The sequence below is a fragment of the Mustela putorius genome, unplaced genomic scaffold, assembly GCF_011764305.1.
Source record: "Mustela putorius furo isolate JIRA1106 unplaced genomic scaffold, ASM1176430v1.1 tig00000460_pilon_pilon_pilon, whole genome shotgun sequence".
Classification (NCBI taxonomy): domain Eukaryota; kingdom Metazoa; phylum Chordata; class Mammalia; order Carnivora; family Mustelidae; genus Mustela; species Mustela putorius.
In genome coordinates, this window is record NW_025421389.1 from 4,538,780 (window position 1) to 4,555,239 (window position 16,460).

The 16,460-nt window shown below is 36.8% G+C and overlaps 1 protein-coding gene across 3 annotated transcripts in view; it reads left to right on the forward strand.

The window, feature by feature from the left end:
- Positions 1–16,460, forward strand: part of ARHGAP42 (Rho GTPase activating protein 42) — a 279,033-nt gene that overhangs the window by 248,394 nt on the left and 14,179 nt on the right. For all 3 annotated transcript variants that reach the window (XR_001177542.2, XM_004780869.3, XM_013050169.2), the window contains 7 exons: positions 514–572; positions 4,037–4,142; positions 8,781–8,940; positions 10,507–10,651; positions 12,040–12,420; positions 12,775–12,931; positions 15,108–15,170. Coding sequence is in view for 2 of the 3 variants with exons in the window: in XM_004780869.3 (XP_004780926.1) it covers positions 514–572; positions 4,037–4,142; positions 8,781–8,940; positions 10,507–10,651; positions 12,040–12,420; positions 12,775–12,931; positions 15,108–15,170 (1,071 nt within the window). In the remaining variant the exon portion in view is untranslated. The remainder of the gene's footprint in view (positions 1–513; positions 573–4,036; positions 4,143–8,780; positions 8,941–10,506; positions 10,652–12,039; positions 12,421–12,774; positions 12,932–15,107; positions 15,171–16,460) is intronic.

A 16,460-nucleotide genomic window follows, 5' to 3' on the forward strand; every position in this document is an offset into this window, starting at 1 on the left:
CTGTGCATGAACATCACTACTTAGAATAATTTCTTCATTTCAGGTGAAATAACATAAGGTAGTTATGTTTATATATAGTGTTTTGGAGCTTATACATTCTACTTCAAATAATAAACTTAAGAGGCTACAATATTTTATGAATACTAAATAATACTTTGTTTCATATTAAATGTGGTGTTTTCATGTTTTTTTTTTTAATTGAAACTAAAGTTGTCTTTTGTTTTGTTTTTGTTTTTTATTTAACTATTGTCCCCATATCTGAGAGAGATTTTGCTATTATGGTTCAGTAGTTCTCACAAAGTGAAAAAAATCCCTCCTCTTTTTAGTACAGTTGTGCCAAGAACTGCTATAAGGCCTTTGTGTCTTTTGAGGTCTGCATTCTGGGACTGCCTAGAGCGGCCCTCCTAGGACTTGATCTTATTCCCTAATACCCAACTTTTAAAGAAACACTGAAAGTTCAGGGGAAATAAAACAGTATTGTCATTCTAATGCCTCCTTCTTTATCCATTGTAGATGTCTTGCAGAACCATTGATGACTTACAAGTTACACAAAGATTTTATTGTTGCAGTTAGTAAGTACACTTCTGTTAGATTTATTATGATTGATGTAATTTTATGCTATATCACTTACAGGTGTAAATTTAAACCAACTAGTTAAGACTGTCCTACATATTGCTTAAGAAACTGTCAATCTGATATTTAATAGCTGACAGTATGGTTTGTAAACTAATTATTTGTGAATGATGTATTAAAGACCTAAAAACCATAAAGCTAGAAGACATAGGCAGTAATTCTTTAACATTGATGGGAGAAACATTTTCCTAGATATGTCTTCTCTGGCAAGGGAAATAAAAGGCACAATTAAATAATTGGGACTGCACCATAAATGAAAAAAGTTTTGCACAATGAAGGAAATCATCAACAAAACAGAAAGGCAACCTACTGAATGGCAGAAAATATTTGCAAATGATATCTCCAATAAGGGGTTAATATTCAAAATATATAAAGAACTTACACAGCTCAACATGACAAAAACAATTTGATTAAAAAAGTGGCAGAGGCCCTGAGTAGATCTTTTTCCAAAGTAGACATACAGATGGACAGTAAATACATGAAAAGATGCTCAACATCACTTATCATGAGGGAAATACAGATCAAAACTACAATGAGATATCACCTCATACCTGTCAGAAAAATTAAACAACACCAGAAACAACAGGTGTTGGTGCGGATGTGGAGAAAAGGGAACCCTCTTGCTCTGCTGGTGGGAATACAAACTGGTTGTAGACACTCTGGAAAACAAATAGGGAGTTTCCTCAAAATATTAAAAATAGAATTACCATATAATCCAGTAGTGCCACTACTGGATATTTACCCAAAGAATATGAAAACACCAATTCAGAAAGATATGCACACCCTTATATTTGTTGCAGCATTGTTTACAAGAGCCAAGACACGGCAACAGCAGAAATGTCCATCAGTATGTGAACAGATAAAGAAGATACAGTATATATGCACAATGGAATATCACTAAACCATAAGAGAGAACGAAATCTTGACATTTGCAATGATGTGGCTGGACCTAGAGAATATAGTACTAAGTAAAATAAAGCAGACAGAGAAAGAGCAATACTATGTGATTTCATTCATATGTGGAATTTAAGAAATAAAACAAAAAAAAAGACCAAAAAGAAACACTCTTAAATACAAAGAACAAACTGGTGGTTGCCAGAGGAGAGGTGGTGGTGGGGAATAGGAGAAATAGATAAAGGGAATCAAGTGTGCCCTTAGCTTGATTTTTTTAAAAACTTGCAGAATGAAATGGAATATTTTGCCACTTAATAAGAATTCCTTGGGGTGACTGGTGTGATAAGAAGAATTATTTTAGTTACATTTTATTCAACTGATGAATGTTAGTTTCTTATAAGAGCAACTTTATGGTTAAACAGACAAGACTACAAATATGTGCGGTCAGGTATGCTACCTACTCATACTTAACACACTATATTCCTAAACCTGAAAAGAAGAGTCAGGTATTTTTGGCAGGTAACAGGCATTTTCATCAACCCCCCCCCCATTTATTGATAAGGATTATGTATCTATGTCATTTATTTGGGTCTATGATTTCTATAATGGAATATATATAGATAGGCTAAATTCAAAAATCGTGGAGAGGGACTCAGTGAAAACATGTAACCTAAGAAATTAGAAATATGTACTTTTAAAACATTGAGACCAAAGTGCTGGGTTGCCATCTGAGCCCATCACAACATGTAACAATTAGGAATTAGCCTTTCATTGTTAAGATGTATGAGGTGTGACTGAACAAAGCATTTTTCACAGTCCCAAGAAAGAAAGAAAGCAGTTGAATTAATTTATTATCACAACATTGTAATGTCACAGGAAATATTGTCTGCTGATAAGTGTCAGATAACATTGAGTGACCTTGGTTTTCAATCCAGCATTCATGACTGACCACATGATCTCATAAACAGCTATACCACTTACCTTTCTCCTGAAAGCTCTCCAGTCTATATTCTTTTCATCAAAATATATCCTTATTAGATAAACAAAACTTGGAAAATGTAGAGCTGACCTCTCATTTTGTTGACTAGTTCCCTGAGTGGGCCAGTGACTTTGTCCAAGGACGCTAGTAAATTGATGGCAAAATCAGAACTACAAGCCAATTTTTTTTACTCTACCCTAGAACTCCTACAGAAATTTTGTGTTACAACAAATGGCATTTGAGCCACTTAGCTTAAGTAGCTTGTTTTAATAGAAACATTTGGTTGTAAGCTATTTTTCTCTACTTCCATGGCAAATAAATAATTCACTACCATGGTAATTGAAATATATTCTTATAGATAAGAATTCATCTTTTGTCTGGGTCAAGGATAATCCCATGTACCAGATAATAAGGTAATAAAATTAGAAATTATTTGGAAATTCAGCTCTGTCAAAAAGGGAAATTACCCAGAAATTATAAGGCATTTCACAGGATGCCCTGCCAGAGTATGGATCAGGCCTTTCACAGACCTACAGCTACAAGCTACAGAAATGTAAATTGATGTTTCTCTTCCCATAATTTTAGGAGGGTCTCTCCTCTCTGTTCTTTGTTGCATACCTGCCTTATTTGTATCTCCCTTTCCAGTCGGATTTTCTTAGCTTTGGAGCACATTTGGTCACATCAACCCTGGTCTTACATGATACGCCTTTCCACATATGTAAGCAGACAGATCATAGTTTTGCTATCTCCATTCCAACCCTTGGGAGCCCTTGTGTTGGCCCAGTTTGAGCCAGGCTCTTTCCTCACCTCCTTTTGTGCATTTTTAGGGAAAGGGCTTGGCAGGGTAGAAAGTCACTGTAGAATTTATTATAGTAAGAACATGTAAATAAGTTCTTCATTCTGAAGTGTCAGATGTTTCTCTAGCTGACATGACAGCATATTGGCTTTTGCCTGGCTTTCTTTAGATGTTTTTTTACTTTTCAGATTTACCATTGTCAACATGGGCTTCAAATGTATTAGGCCTTTGCATAGCAGTCCTGATACTTCAGAAATGTAATTCCCTGTTGTCTTTAAATCTATAAAATTTGGAAAGGAATGCCTTCTTTCCTTGTCTGAAGGAGTCTCTAGGAAGTTTCTGTGTGATAAAGTATATTATATTGCCTGGCACGTTAGGCCGTCTGTAACAATTCCTGTGATCACTCACATTGATGAAGTTTTGATTCTGTCCTTCTGTAGCAAAAAAAGAAGGTGATGAGTTATGGATGTATGGAAGTTCAGTGGGAACAAGCACAGGTCTGGATTAGCTAGAACGGGCTAGTTTGACCTCTTTACTTAACTAAATTCATGACCATTGTCAAGTCACTCAATTTCTCTAAGCCAGTGATAGTGATAATACTTACTGCATGAATTAATGTTTATAAGGCATGAAGGTGGGAGTAGTTGTAATGTTTAGATTAAGTTGTAATTATTAGATTATTTACACATTTTAATGTGATTTAAACTTGAACATTTGAAACCTTTATGTTATAGAATCTGATGACCAAAACTACCGGGTGGAAGCTGTACATGCACTGGTGCACAAACTACCAGAAAAAAACAGAGAGATGCTGGACATCTTAATAAAACACCTCGTCAAGTAATTCTTTGATTTACGTTGTTCACCTAACTACTTGTTCATATCTTTCAAAAGTGTATCATGGTGCTGCAACACTGTTGTTATAATCAGTCTATGGAATATGCTTTTAAAAAAGATGTGACACTTTATTTTTAAGATATATCTGTGCGAATGTGTGTGTTCTGTGTATGTTTACACTGTGCAAAGGATTAACTAATGTTAATTTCAACTGTTAAACTCATGACAAAAACCTTACATGTCAACTTAACAATATATGAAGGAGTATATTTTTTTCCCCTTGGTTCCTTTAGATGCATCATAAGCCCTAAGTCTGAGGATCAGTTCTCTGTGTGACTAGTGTCAACAGGTTTTGCCAGGTCAAATTGCCACTCTAATTTTAATGTCTTTCTCTGAATTCATAGCATTACTTGGTCTCTAAGATTTTTCTGACTCTGCTAGTAGTTCATATATGTATTTAAAAATCCAGATAAATAGGTATCATATTAATCAAGTTTCTCCAGAGGAACAAAACCAATAGGATGATTGTATGTGTATGTAGCTATACATGTGTGTGTGTGTGTATTTTGTATGTGTATATGAGAGAGAGATTTATTGCAAGGAACTGGCCTACACTATTGTGAAAGCTGCTAAGTCTGAAATCTGCAGGGCAGCTGGTAGTCTAGAGACTCAGGGAAGAGTTAACAATGCAGCTGCTTTCTAAGGCAGTCTTGAAGCAGGATCCCCTCCTCCTCAGAGGACCTCAGTCTTTTTAAGAATTTCAGCTGTTTGAATGAGGCCTGCTCACGCTCACATGGAAGATAATCTGCTTTACTCTAAGTCTACTGATTTAAATCTTAATTTTATACAAAAATATACCTTCCCAGAATCATCTAGAATTATGTTTGAACAAATATGTAGGTACTGTGGCCTCATAAATCTGCCTAAAGTTTCTCTCTTTTTCATACACACACACACATACATTTGCCATGCTACTGTAAACAAAAGTCCAAATTCAGATTTTTTTTTTTTAGTTTATTTATTTATTGAGAGAGAGCAAGGGGAGGACTAGAGGGAGAAGAAGAGGGAGAGAATCTCCATCAGTCTGTCCACTGAGCACAGAGCCTGACATAGGCCTTGACCACACGATCCTGCGATCATAACCTGAGCTAAAACCAAGAATCGATGCTTAACCAACTGAGCCACCCAGGTGCCCCCCAAATTTAGGTTTTAAACTTAAGAATTCCATTACAGGCTCATATACAAATAAGGATATTCTCCATCTTAGCAAGATTCACAATTAAATTATTGCTCCTTAGTTGCTTACTATAAGTAGTTACCCAGTTTATGCTACTTTGAGCCAGCACATTTGAAAGAGTACTACATAATATTTTAATAAGTCTCATCTTAACCTGAAGATAAAATAATATGAATTGCCCTCTTCTCCCTTGAAATAAGAAGGAAATCCACTAGGAACTGCATCATTTCAAGTTCATTATTAACTGTTGCATATGGCAATACCTCTTTTAAATAATGAAGAAGGATTCTTGGTCAGATTTAGTCCTGAATTATATTTTGAATTGTGTGACCTCTTTATGAAATTTAACCACATTGTACATAATGGGCATTCTGTTGGTATATTCAAGCTAATTTTCTAGCAAAGCCTTTTGAAACTGCTTTTAAGATACATGAATGTCCCATAAAAGGTTTTTATTTAGTTATCCAGAATGTTAGATGAACTCAGACTTCTCCCTTATAATGAATGTGTGTGGCTTTGGTACCAGGAATAATGGAGGGATAGTATCTGGCCATAGAAAAGTGCTTAAAATTCTTTTGCCCATCCTTTACCACCATTCCTGGCTTTTTTCCTGAACCTACAAAAAGTTGATCCCCATTGACTGAGCAGTATTATTGAAATGTGTATTCACATCACCAGTGACTTAAGTAAACTACAAACACGTAATAACACTCATGGTCCCTGGCAACCTTAATATATCTGAAGAAAAGAGAATTTAAAAGTGATCTGTATTGGTCACTATCTAAACAAACAGTGAGGATTGATTCCAAATCTCCATTAATTAACTCTGAGACATGATATAAACCATTACTTCTTTATGAGAATCATTTTCTTTGTCTTTAAAACAGCTATCTGCAGTCTCTTCTTCAACTCCAACTTTGAATATTTAAAAGGGCAGTTGGATGTCTATTCCCTACAACAAATTGAGGAAATGAGGTGTAGAAATAGCTGAAATGTGGGGTGATAAGTGTTTATATTGATTGAGTTAGCTCAGCAGAAGCGAAATTTAATGAAGAGAAAATTGTTCATCCAACTATTCCATCTTCTGAGCAACAGAGTCATAAATTCTCCTTTTCAAAACCAAATTTTTTTGATTTCTAATTCTTTTTAGGATTTCCAAATTTTTTCCTCATGAGTTTAATATTAATATCATTCCAGTTTACTCACACTACCAGCAACTCATATTCTAGCAAGAGTGACTAAAGCCAATTTAATTACAAGGAATATTAATGTTTTGAGATCATATTTCCTAGACCATTATTTAATCTCGTCAACCCTATAGGGGTTCTTACTCTTCATAGATGAGAAAACTGGAGCCTTGCTGCCCAGCTTCTAAAAAGTTGGATGGATCCAAGCTTTAAATCCAGATATACTTTACATACTACTTTCTTAGTATATGCTCTGATACATACTAAGCAACCAATACACATATGTATTATAATATATATTATAATACATATACATAAATACATGTATATATAATATTTGGTTATGTAAAAAGAAAATTTGGAATGAAATGTCTTCCTATTCAAACCATGAGCTTCATAGTTTGTGCTTTCTCAGGTACAATGGAAAAATTCAGTCAGTGAGACAGTCGGTTCTTCCTGTCCTATGCTAGGATATGCATAATATTCAAAATCCTGGATTCTCCATAAATTTTTTTTTTGCTTCTGGAATATAGTTAGGCACACTTAGGTATAAACATGATCTCGTGCTGTGCTTCTTTCTAGAACTTTGTATTTTGACAGTGTGTCTAGAAATAAGATAGAAGAGGCAGAGGTTAACCTAGAAGATTGATCAAATGAATGAGGTTTCTTCACTTTTTTGTGGAGCATAACAAAAAGCATGGAGGACATGGGGAGTTAGAGAGGAGAAGGGAGTTGGGATAAATTGGAAAGGGAGGTGAATCATGAGAGACTATGGACTCTGAAAAACAATCTGAGGGGTTTGAGGTGGCGGGGGGGTGGGAGGTTGGGGGAACCAGGTGGTGGGTATTAGAGAGGGCACAGATTGCATGGAGCACTGGGTGTGGTGAAAAAATAATGAATACTGTTATGCTGAAAATAAATTAATTAATTTTAAAAAAGAATATAGCAATTGGGGCACCTGGATGACTCTTGATTTCAGCTCAGGTCATGATTTCAGGGTTCAAAGACCTAGCCCTGCACTCAGCAGGCAGTCTGCTTGAGATTCTTTCCCCCTGCCTTTCCTCCAACTCCCATGTGCATGCACTCTCTCAAAAATAATCTTTAAAAAAAATAAAGAATATATCTAATTTCCAAGTTAATTAGTCAAAGTCATTTTTGGTAGTTTCTGGGGTAAGGTAACTTGCTAAAGTCAATAACACCAGAGGCTTTTTCTTTCATTTTCATTTTCAAGCCAACACTGATGCTATACCATACCATCTTTTCTTACTGTTTGCCTAATACAGTCCCAGCACTAAGGAGGCATTCAGGGAATTTTAAGTGGATGAGAGGATAGATGGGTGGATGGATGGAATGGAAAAAGGAAGGTTAGAAACATTCATTGGCCAGTTCTCCTATGTAGGGAGCTTAAGAAATCCCTGACTTATATTCAGGAGACCTGAATTGAAATAACATCTCTTCCTAATTTGCTGTTACGTGGAGTACATCATTTTTACCCTAGGATTTTTGCTTTACAAAAAAAAAAAAAAAAAAAAAAAAAGATTTACTTACTTATTTCAGAGAGGGAAAGAAAGAAGGATAGAAGGGAGGGGAAGAGAGGGAAGGACAGAGACAAGAAGACTCGTGCACAATGCAGAGGCCATTGCAGGACCCCTCCCAGGACCCTGAGATCATGATATGATCCAGAACCAAGAGTCAGACACTTAACTGATTGCACCACCCAGGCACTCCAGTTTTGCTTTAGTTTTTTTTTTTTTTTTTTTAATACTTATGCAATAGGAAAAGCTGACTTCCTCGAAGGATTAAATGCAATAATATCTATGAAAATGCCTGGCACTAGGTTCTCAATAATATGTTTTAGTGTATCTGAATATGATTCCAACCAATCTAATCTTAACCATTTGCTCTAGAAGAATTGTAGTACCCTGGAGAATCCCCAACAATTTATAATCTCTCTAGGGTGATTATATTTAATTTAAGGTCTCAAGATTTATTCCTTTAATTAAGCTTTGTAATTATTTTAATTAGCTGTTAACTTTTTCTGTCTTTTTAGGCTATACCCATATTTGCCAATTGGGAGTGGCCGAACCTGAATACTTAGAAAAACTAACCTATTATGGCATATTTTACATTTTATTTATGCCACAAATTTGGTAAATGAGAACATTGCATAATTAATAAACATTCAACTTGTGTTATTTTTATTGTTTTTATTTGCAGAGTATCACTACACAGCCAACAAAATCTCATGACTGTCTCTAACCTTGGTGTTATATTTGGCCCAACTCTCATGAGAGCACAGGAAGAAACTGTGGCTGCCATGATGAATATTAAATTTCAGAATATTGTGGTTGAAATTCTGATCGAGCACTATGAAAAGGTAGGCTGGATTTTCATATGGAAGTATCAAATCTTATACTTTGCTTTTAAGAAGGAATCTTCCATTTGTATTATCTATGGGTTCCTTGTGATCTCAGATTCTTATAAAGTATTAGTCTTGTACATTTTGTGTAAATTCCTTCTTTTTTTTTAAAGATTTTATTTATTTATTTATTTGACAGAGAGAGAGAGAGAGATCACAAGTGGGCAGAGAGGCAGACAGAGAAAGAGAGAGGGGGAAGCAGGCTCCACACTGAGCAGAGAGCCTGATGCGGGACTGGATCCCAGGACCCTGAGATCACGACCTGAGCCAAAGGTAGAGAGGTAGAGGCTTAACCCACCGAGCCACCCAGGCACCCTTGTGTAAATTGCTTCTTCATAGGGACTTTAATTTCTTTTTTTCTTGTTTAGGTTTTTTTTGTTTTTTTGTTTTTTTTTTCAGCATAACAGTATTCATTATTTTTGCACCACACCCAGTGCTCCATGCAATCCATGCCCTCTCTAATACCCACCACCTGGTTCCCCCAACCTCCCACCCCCTCACCATTTAGTTTTGGTTAGTTTTTAAGTGCTTCTCAGAATCCTCCAGGTAAATGGCTTCCTTTCCTTTTACATCATTTACTTCTCAAGATTCTCTTTCTTAGTATTTGTGTAGTGAATTTTTTGCTCATACTCAGAGAATTTGTTAGAATCATTTGGTGATTAAGTCTATTTTTAACCTTTTTGTCTCCCTGGAATTATAGCAGCAATAATGTTCTCAATAAAACAAAAGAATTCCAGGGACAGTCTTGAATTCCTCTCTGATCTTTAAACTTAGTTTCTTTGACAAGATTGAGATCTTAGAATAACTATGGGAATGGGAAATTGAAAAAGAGTGATTGGATTGTTAAGTAAATCCAGCCATTAAAACTCAAAACATTTGTGATCCAATTTATGCCAGGTCTAGTCCTTGTGAGAGAAAGACTATGCCCTCTCCTTTCCTGGGTCCCTTCTTGGTGCCTGTAGAAGAATATCCTTCATTTATCTAAGGTTGCAAGCACTCACAATCCACAACCACCCAGCTGTATCCTGTAGCTGTGTTCAGACTTCTCCCTGCAGCTTGTCATGTTCCAAGACAGTTCAGGGCCAACAATATGACAGTACCTTCTCCTGAGAAGCAAGGAACTGCTTGGCTGGGGAGATGATACAGAATGAGCCTCTTCCCTTCAGGTTATGTTCAGCATGAAGGCGAAAGAAAATACCACAGTATTTAGAGTCTATGTCTCGACACAGACATTTGTTCATATTTGAAATTACTGGAAAATCTTCTGAAATTCATTGTTGGGAAACTAGGTAAGATAAAAAGAAAACCCAGGAGAACAGACATTACTCAGTGTTAAGTGGTAAAGAAAAAGTTATAATTGCAGTAGGATATTTTTTGTATCAAGCATCTCTTGCCATGAAGCTGATTAAATAGCATATAGTTCTAAGATCATTTATTAACTCACAAATAATCATTTTATGATGAAAGTGGCAACTCCGCTTTGGCTGACCTCTGTTTTGTTTTGTTTAATTTTTTTGTATGTAGATTTTTCATACTGCCCCAGACCCAAGCATTCCTCTTCCTCAGCCTCAGTCTCGATCTGGATCCCGAAGGACACGAGCAATCTGCCTGTCCACAGGTTCCCGGAAGCCCAGAGGGAGGTATACACCGTGCCTGGCAGAACCTGATAGTAAGTGTGCCTGCTGTAGGGAGATGCTTTCTTCATTCTTTAATTTAGTCTTACCTCACTTTAAGAACCTTAAGGTAGAAATAAATAGGTGATTTTACTGATACTGTCTCCCCAACACTCCCCTCCCATTTATATATTCTTTGTCAGTATAGTTACAAAGTACTTTGTACAAACGAATTCATTACTGCTACAAAGGAAAAAAAATTGTTTGCTCAGTGCCGTTTTTTCCTGCAACTGCTATTAAGTACATCGAGTGCTACTTTGTAGCAGGTTTTGTCCTATTGTCAAAGAAGTAGAGAAGAAAGCAAGAAAAGTCTGGCTAAAGCAGTCATTTTCTTTCTTCTTTTCACATTATGTCCTTATAGCATCGTCTCTTGGGTATCAAAGTGTCTAAAAGAGAGAGAGAAAAGAAATTAAAAGAGAAACCACATTACACATTGTCATTAATTTTCTGTTCTGAACCAAGCCTAGAGCAAAGTAGGTGACAGCTTGAGCCCACAGTGTGTGTTAAGCTTGTTTCATTTTACTTTATAGTCCCAAGCCCCCCAGTTTTTTCTCATAGTTAGTATTTAATAGAAAACACTAATTTTTAATTGAGATATGTTTGAATATTTTATTACAATTTTTCTGATTTTTTTTTCGTAAATCTTACTTTTAGGAACATTAAAAAATAATTCAGTTAAGTAGGCAGTTTCTTACATTGCTATATCTTGGCAGGAAAAGGGGAAAAGTCCCTTCTTTTAAAAATACTAACAGTTTCTAATTTGCAGGTTGATATGACTGGTGCCTTTGAATGAAGGAGGACTCAGACGCGTTATAACTCAGAGTCACCTAACATCAGGAAAAAAAAAAAAAAGCAGAAACTTCTCTTTAACATCCCTTCTTCCACTCATTGATCTCTTATAATGTCATCCAAGAATCTTATTTCTATTACTTGGGAGTTCTTTTTCAGAAGCAATTTTTTTTAAATAGGCACCATGCCCTGCATGGAGCCCAATGCAAGACTCAAACTCATGACGCTGAGATCAAGACCTGAGCTGAGATCAAGGGTTGGACACTTAACTAATGGAGCCACCCAGGTGTCCCCAGAAGGAAATTTTGTCTGAATTCAAATCAGCTCACTAATCCTTCAAGAAGTAACATTATTTCATAGGATCAGGTTACATATAAAATCTTCCTTGAATAGTATTGAAAAATGCATTCACTAGGTTGAAATGCATGTTTTAAAGATGTTCTCCAGAACTGACAATGGTTTTCCATATGGGGTACCAGCCTATCATTCCATTGGGATCAGGTGGCCACTGAGCACATGTAAGTTGGAGAATGGAAAGGCTTTGGTTGTGTTGTTCTTAGTAGAGAGCCACTCCTGTTTTCTTGCTCCCATTCAGGTGACTCTTACAGCAGCAGCCCTGACAGCACACCCATGGGGAGCATTGAGTCACTCTCCTCTCACTCCTCTGAACAAAACAGCACAACCAAGTCTGCTTCCTGCCAGCCCAGGGAGAAATCTGGAGGGATTCCTTGGATTGTATCCCCATCACCTTCCAATGGACAGAAAAATCTTGGACTCTGGACAACTAGTCCTGAATCAAGTTCTAAAGAGGATGCAGCCAAAACAGATGCAGAATCAGATTGCCAAAGTGTTGCCTCAGTCACCAGCCCAGGGGATGTTTCCCCACCCATAGACCTAGTCAAGAAGGGGCCGTATGGGCTTTCAGGACTGAAAAGAGCCTCAGCTTCCTCTCTCAGATCCATCTCTGCAGCTGAAGGTAAACCAGATTTGAGCTTATGTAAAATGTCATTGTCTCTGTATCACTTGCTGGATTATTCAGCATGATTAAGGAGGGAAAAGTTAATGGTGAAGGGGCTAACAACGCTGTTCCTGAGCTAAGATTTTTAAAACTGTGCACTGTGACTTTTTCGTGGATCTTTCCATCTCTCTGAGGTGATGTTTTTGTAATTACTGTAGATTGTGATCTCCCTGAGTGATGGGCTGCTGTGCTCAAAGAACATTCTGAACCTTCTCATTTGGGCTTAGAGAAAAATGCTTCCTTTTGTTATGTGCATGTACTGTGTTACTGCTGTTATTTTGTCTGATAGCACCTTGCCTGTTTTCTTTTTAGGAAGCAAGAGCTACAGCGGATCCATTCAAAGCTTAACTTCTATAGGTTCCAAAGAGATACCCAAAGCCCCACCAAACCCAGACCTGCCTCCAAAAATGTGCAGGAGGTTAAGGCTAGACACCGCCTCAAGCAATGGCTACCAGCGACCTGGCTCTGTGTAAGTGAGAGAGAGTTTATATTTGGTGTATCTCCAGGGATACACAGGAGTTGAGTATGTCCAAAAGAACCCTTAGGGGTGCCACAGCTGAATGCCTCATCTATAGTGTGGGAACAGTCAACTTCTGTAGGACCCTGTGCTCTTCTACAAATGACATATACATTAGAGTATATGCTTAAGATATTCCACACACATACCATTTCAAGCATTTGTCTTACAAGCCGAACTATGGCCTAATTTAAAGACAGAGAATAGATATATAATCTAGTAGTTTTGGGCTTTGAAACTAGACAATCTGTAAAAGCTAGACATCTACCTCTCAGCTGAGCCAACTGCCCATATCTCACCTCCCCCATCTCTTTGTTAGAAATACAACTGCTGTCTACATTATGAGGGTTTGTTTTCTCTCCTACCCATCATTTGTCTCTGCTACGTGAGTGTTCATGGGTTTAAACAAGTTCATGGAGAACAAAGAACATGGAAGGCTAAAGAGAATGCTTCTAATCCAAAGACCCAGAAGTGTAAAAATAGGTTAGAGTACATAGCTATAAATAAGAAGGGGACAAAGAAAAAATGGGAACTTGGGTGAAGAAGTAAGCAAAATTTAAAAACGAAAGTTTTTAACCCTTTCATTTTGTTTTCCTGACTTTTACTAAGCTTTCCAAATGCTATATGAGGTATTATATGGGCTCCTTTACATATGTTATCTCTTAATATCCTTTGGGTCCCTCCACAGTAGGTAGTAGAAATCTCATTTTCAAGATAATGAGAATACTTGGAAAGTTAAGGAGCCCATTTAATTATTCATTGAAAGTCCAGTAAGACATTTTGCTAAGCCTGTTTCTGTAGGAACAGTATCTTAAATGCATTTGTTCATCACCTTCTTTGACAAGAACCTTTTGATTACAGAGTATGTTTGACATATATTATCTCTCTTGGTCAGAAATCCAACTACCACTATGTAGACAAATGCTATATTTATAAATCTGTCTACTGCACAGTGTGTATAGTTCTAGTCATTATGGGAAAATAAATTTTAAGCCAATGTCAGAGGAGATCGGAGAATATAAATTTCATCGTTTATGAGGGAAAGAAAAGATTTCATTCTGTTTTATAGTTATCCTGATGAAGTAGAAATTAACATTGAGAGAATATATATTCTGTATTAGGTGTAAAATGACTCTTCATGTTATCAACTGGCTAGGCTCTGGAAGAAAAGTTTGTCAGTTAAAGAAATAAGATACACTTTAAAAATCTAATTTAAGACACCATTCACAGAATTTGATATTCTCTTCTAGTAAGTATAGAAACTTTTCTAATTACCCCAGGGTGCCTTAGTCTTAATATAGTCTCAGTTTCTCAAATAGATCATGCCCTGCTTCCTGTGATTTGAAATAAGATTTGAATCCACAAATGTATTTATCGGCCATATTTTCCAAGATCTCTCTTTTCACTTTAAGAACTAAGTTCAGGGGCGCCTGGGTGGCTCAGGCTCAGGTCATGGTCCCAGAGTCCTGGGATCGAGCCCCGAGTCGGGCTCTCTGCTCAGCGGGGAGCCTGCTTCCTCCTCTTTCTCTCTGCCTGCCTCTCTGCCTACTTGTGGTCTCTGCCTGTCAAATAAATAAATAAAATCTTTAAAAAAAAAAAATTTACTCAGCAGAGAACATATGGTAATGTGTTCTTAACTTTAAAAAAAAAAGAACTATGTTCAAATATTTAAAAAAAAAGAAAGAAAGAAAGAAACCTTTTAATACTAGTTTTGTCTTAACTATCAAAATGAACAGCAGTTCTTTTGTCTTGATGACTTGATTCTTAACTGAGGCTCCACAGGAGTCAATATCACTGCCAGAAGCTGAGTAGGGAGAAAATGTTCTTTTTCACTGCTCCTACAGTTTTCTGAAGTAGAAAAGATGAGGACAGTAAGATCCCCAGGGGAGGTAGCTATAGGTTTATTACATCTGGTACTCTGTGAGTTGGAGACTAGATCTAAAAATTTCTTCCACATTAAAGCTTAAAACAATGAAAATTCAGGTCAAATTTTGTAGATAGTTCCTAACTAATTATTTCTGGGTATGTTAACTGATAACCCCAAGTTATACTTTGAACTAAATGATTTTCTGATTTGATTGAATGATTTGATTTTAATGAAACTTGCATTTTTAAAATTGTTTTTCAGTGTGGCAGCAAAAGCCCAACTGTTTGAAAATGTTGGTTCACTTAAGCTGGTTTCTTCTGGGCGGTAAGTTTTCAAAACCCTTAAAGTAGAGAATAAATAAAATAGTGGGTGACTTTGTTGTCTTTTGTTGACATAGTGGGTCATCTTTGACAGTTCTGACCTTCAGGTCTGCAGATGTTTAAATCCACACCCACTATCTCTCAGAGGGAAAAAGATTCATGTCTGTAAACAGCATTTAGCCTTTCAGGCTGTTCCAGTGTGCCTCATTTACTAAAATCTTCACAAAGGAAGGGTTCTAAACAAGTCTTCTGAAAGATAAAGTTGCCATAATCCTTGACACAGCAAAGACACCTTTGATGACAGTTCCTGAAAAGTTTTCAAAAGTATATTATTTTTCTTTAAAATTTTTTAAGATTTATTATTTATTTGAGAGAGAGAGAGTGTGTGTGTGTGTGTATGTGCACTTGGTCGGGGACAAAGGAAGAGAGAGAGAAAGAATCTCAAGCTGGCTCCCTGCTGTGCACAGAGCCAGACTCAGGTCTTGATCACACAACCCTGAAATAATGACCTGAGCCAAACCAAGAGTCAGACGCTTAACTGACTGAACCAACCAGGTGCACCTCAAAAGTATATTGACTTCTAAAAGTTACAGAACTTTTCTGGAAGAAACTTTATGAACATGCATTGAAAAATATGCTTATTCTTAATGGCCACTATGTTGCTGTAGAGCTGATTGGGCCAAGCCCCTCTTTTTTTTTAAATACAGTTCTTAATTCAGTTTTCCCAGATTTACCTTCCTCTCTGTTAAAAGGAGATGGGTTATTACATCTTGCTGCTAATAGTCATTTTGCTTCAAAGGTTTCGCTTTCTTCTCCTATTCCAGATTGATCTCATCCACAGTGGGCTTTGGGTTTTAATTCGAATATGCCTGAAATGATGGACTTTTTTTTAGTATATTGGTATGTCTGTTTTTGTTTTACCATCAGCAACAGGTCTGAGTCATTCATTAAGTGCTTGCTATTAAAAGAGCATATAGGGGTGCCTGGACGGCTCAGTGGGTTAAAGCCTCTGCCTTCGGCTCAGGTCATGATCTCAGGGTCCTGGGATCGAGCCCCACATTGGGTTCTCTGCTCAGCAGGGAGCCTGCTTCCCCTCTGCCTCTCTGCCTACTTATGATCTCTGTCTGTCATATAAATAAATAAAATCTTTTAAAAAAAAAAGAGCATATAAATAAGTGCACTTGAAGAATAAACATTGATTAGTCTTTTGGGTGTACAAAGGCAATTTTGAGCTTCCCGTGTTTGGATATTCAAGGCTATGAAGTAAAGGAATCACTGTTAATCAAAGTTATCA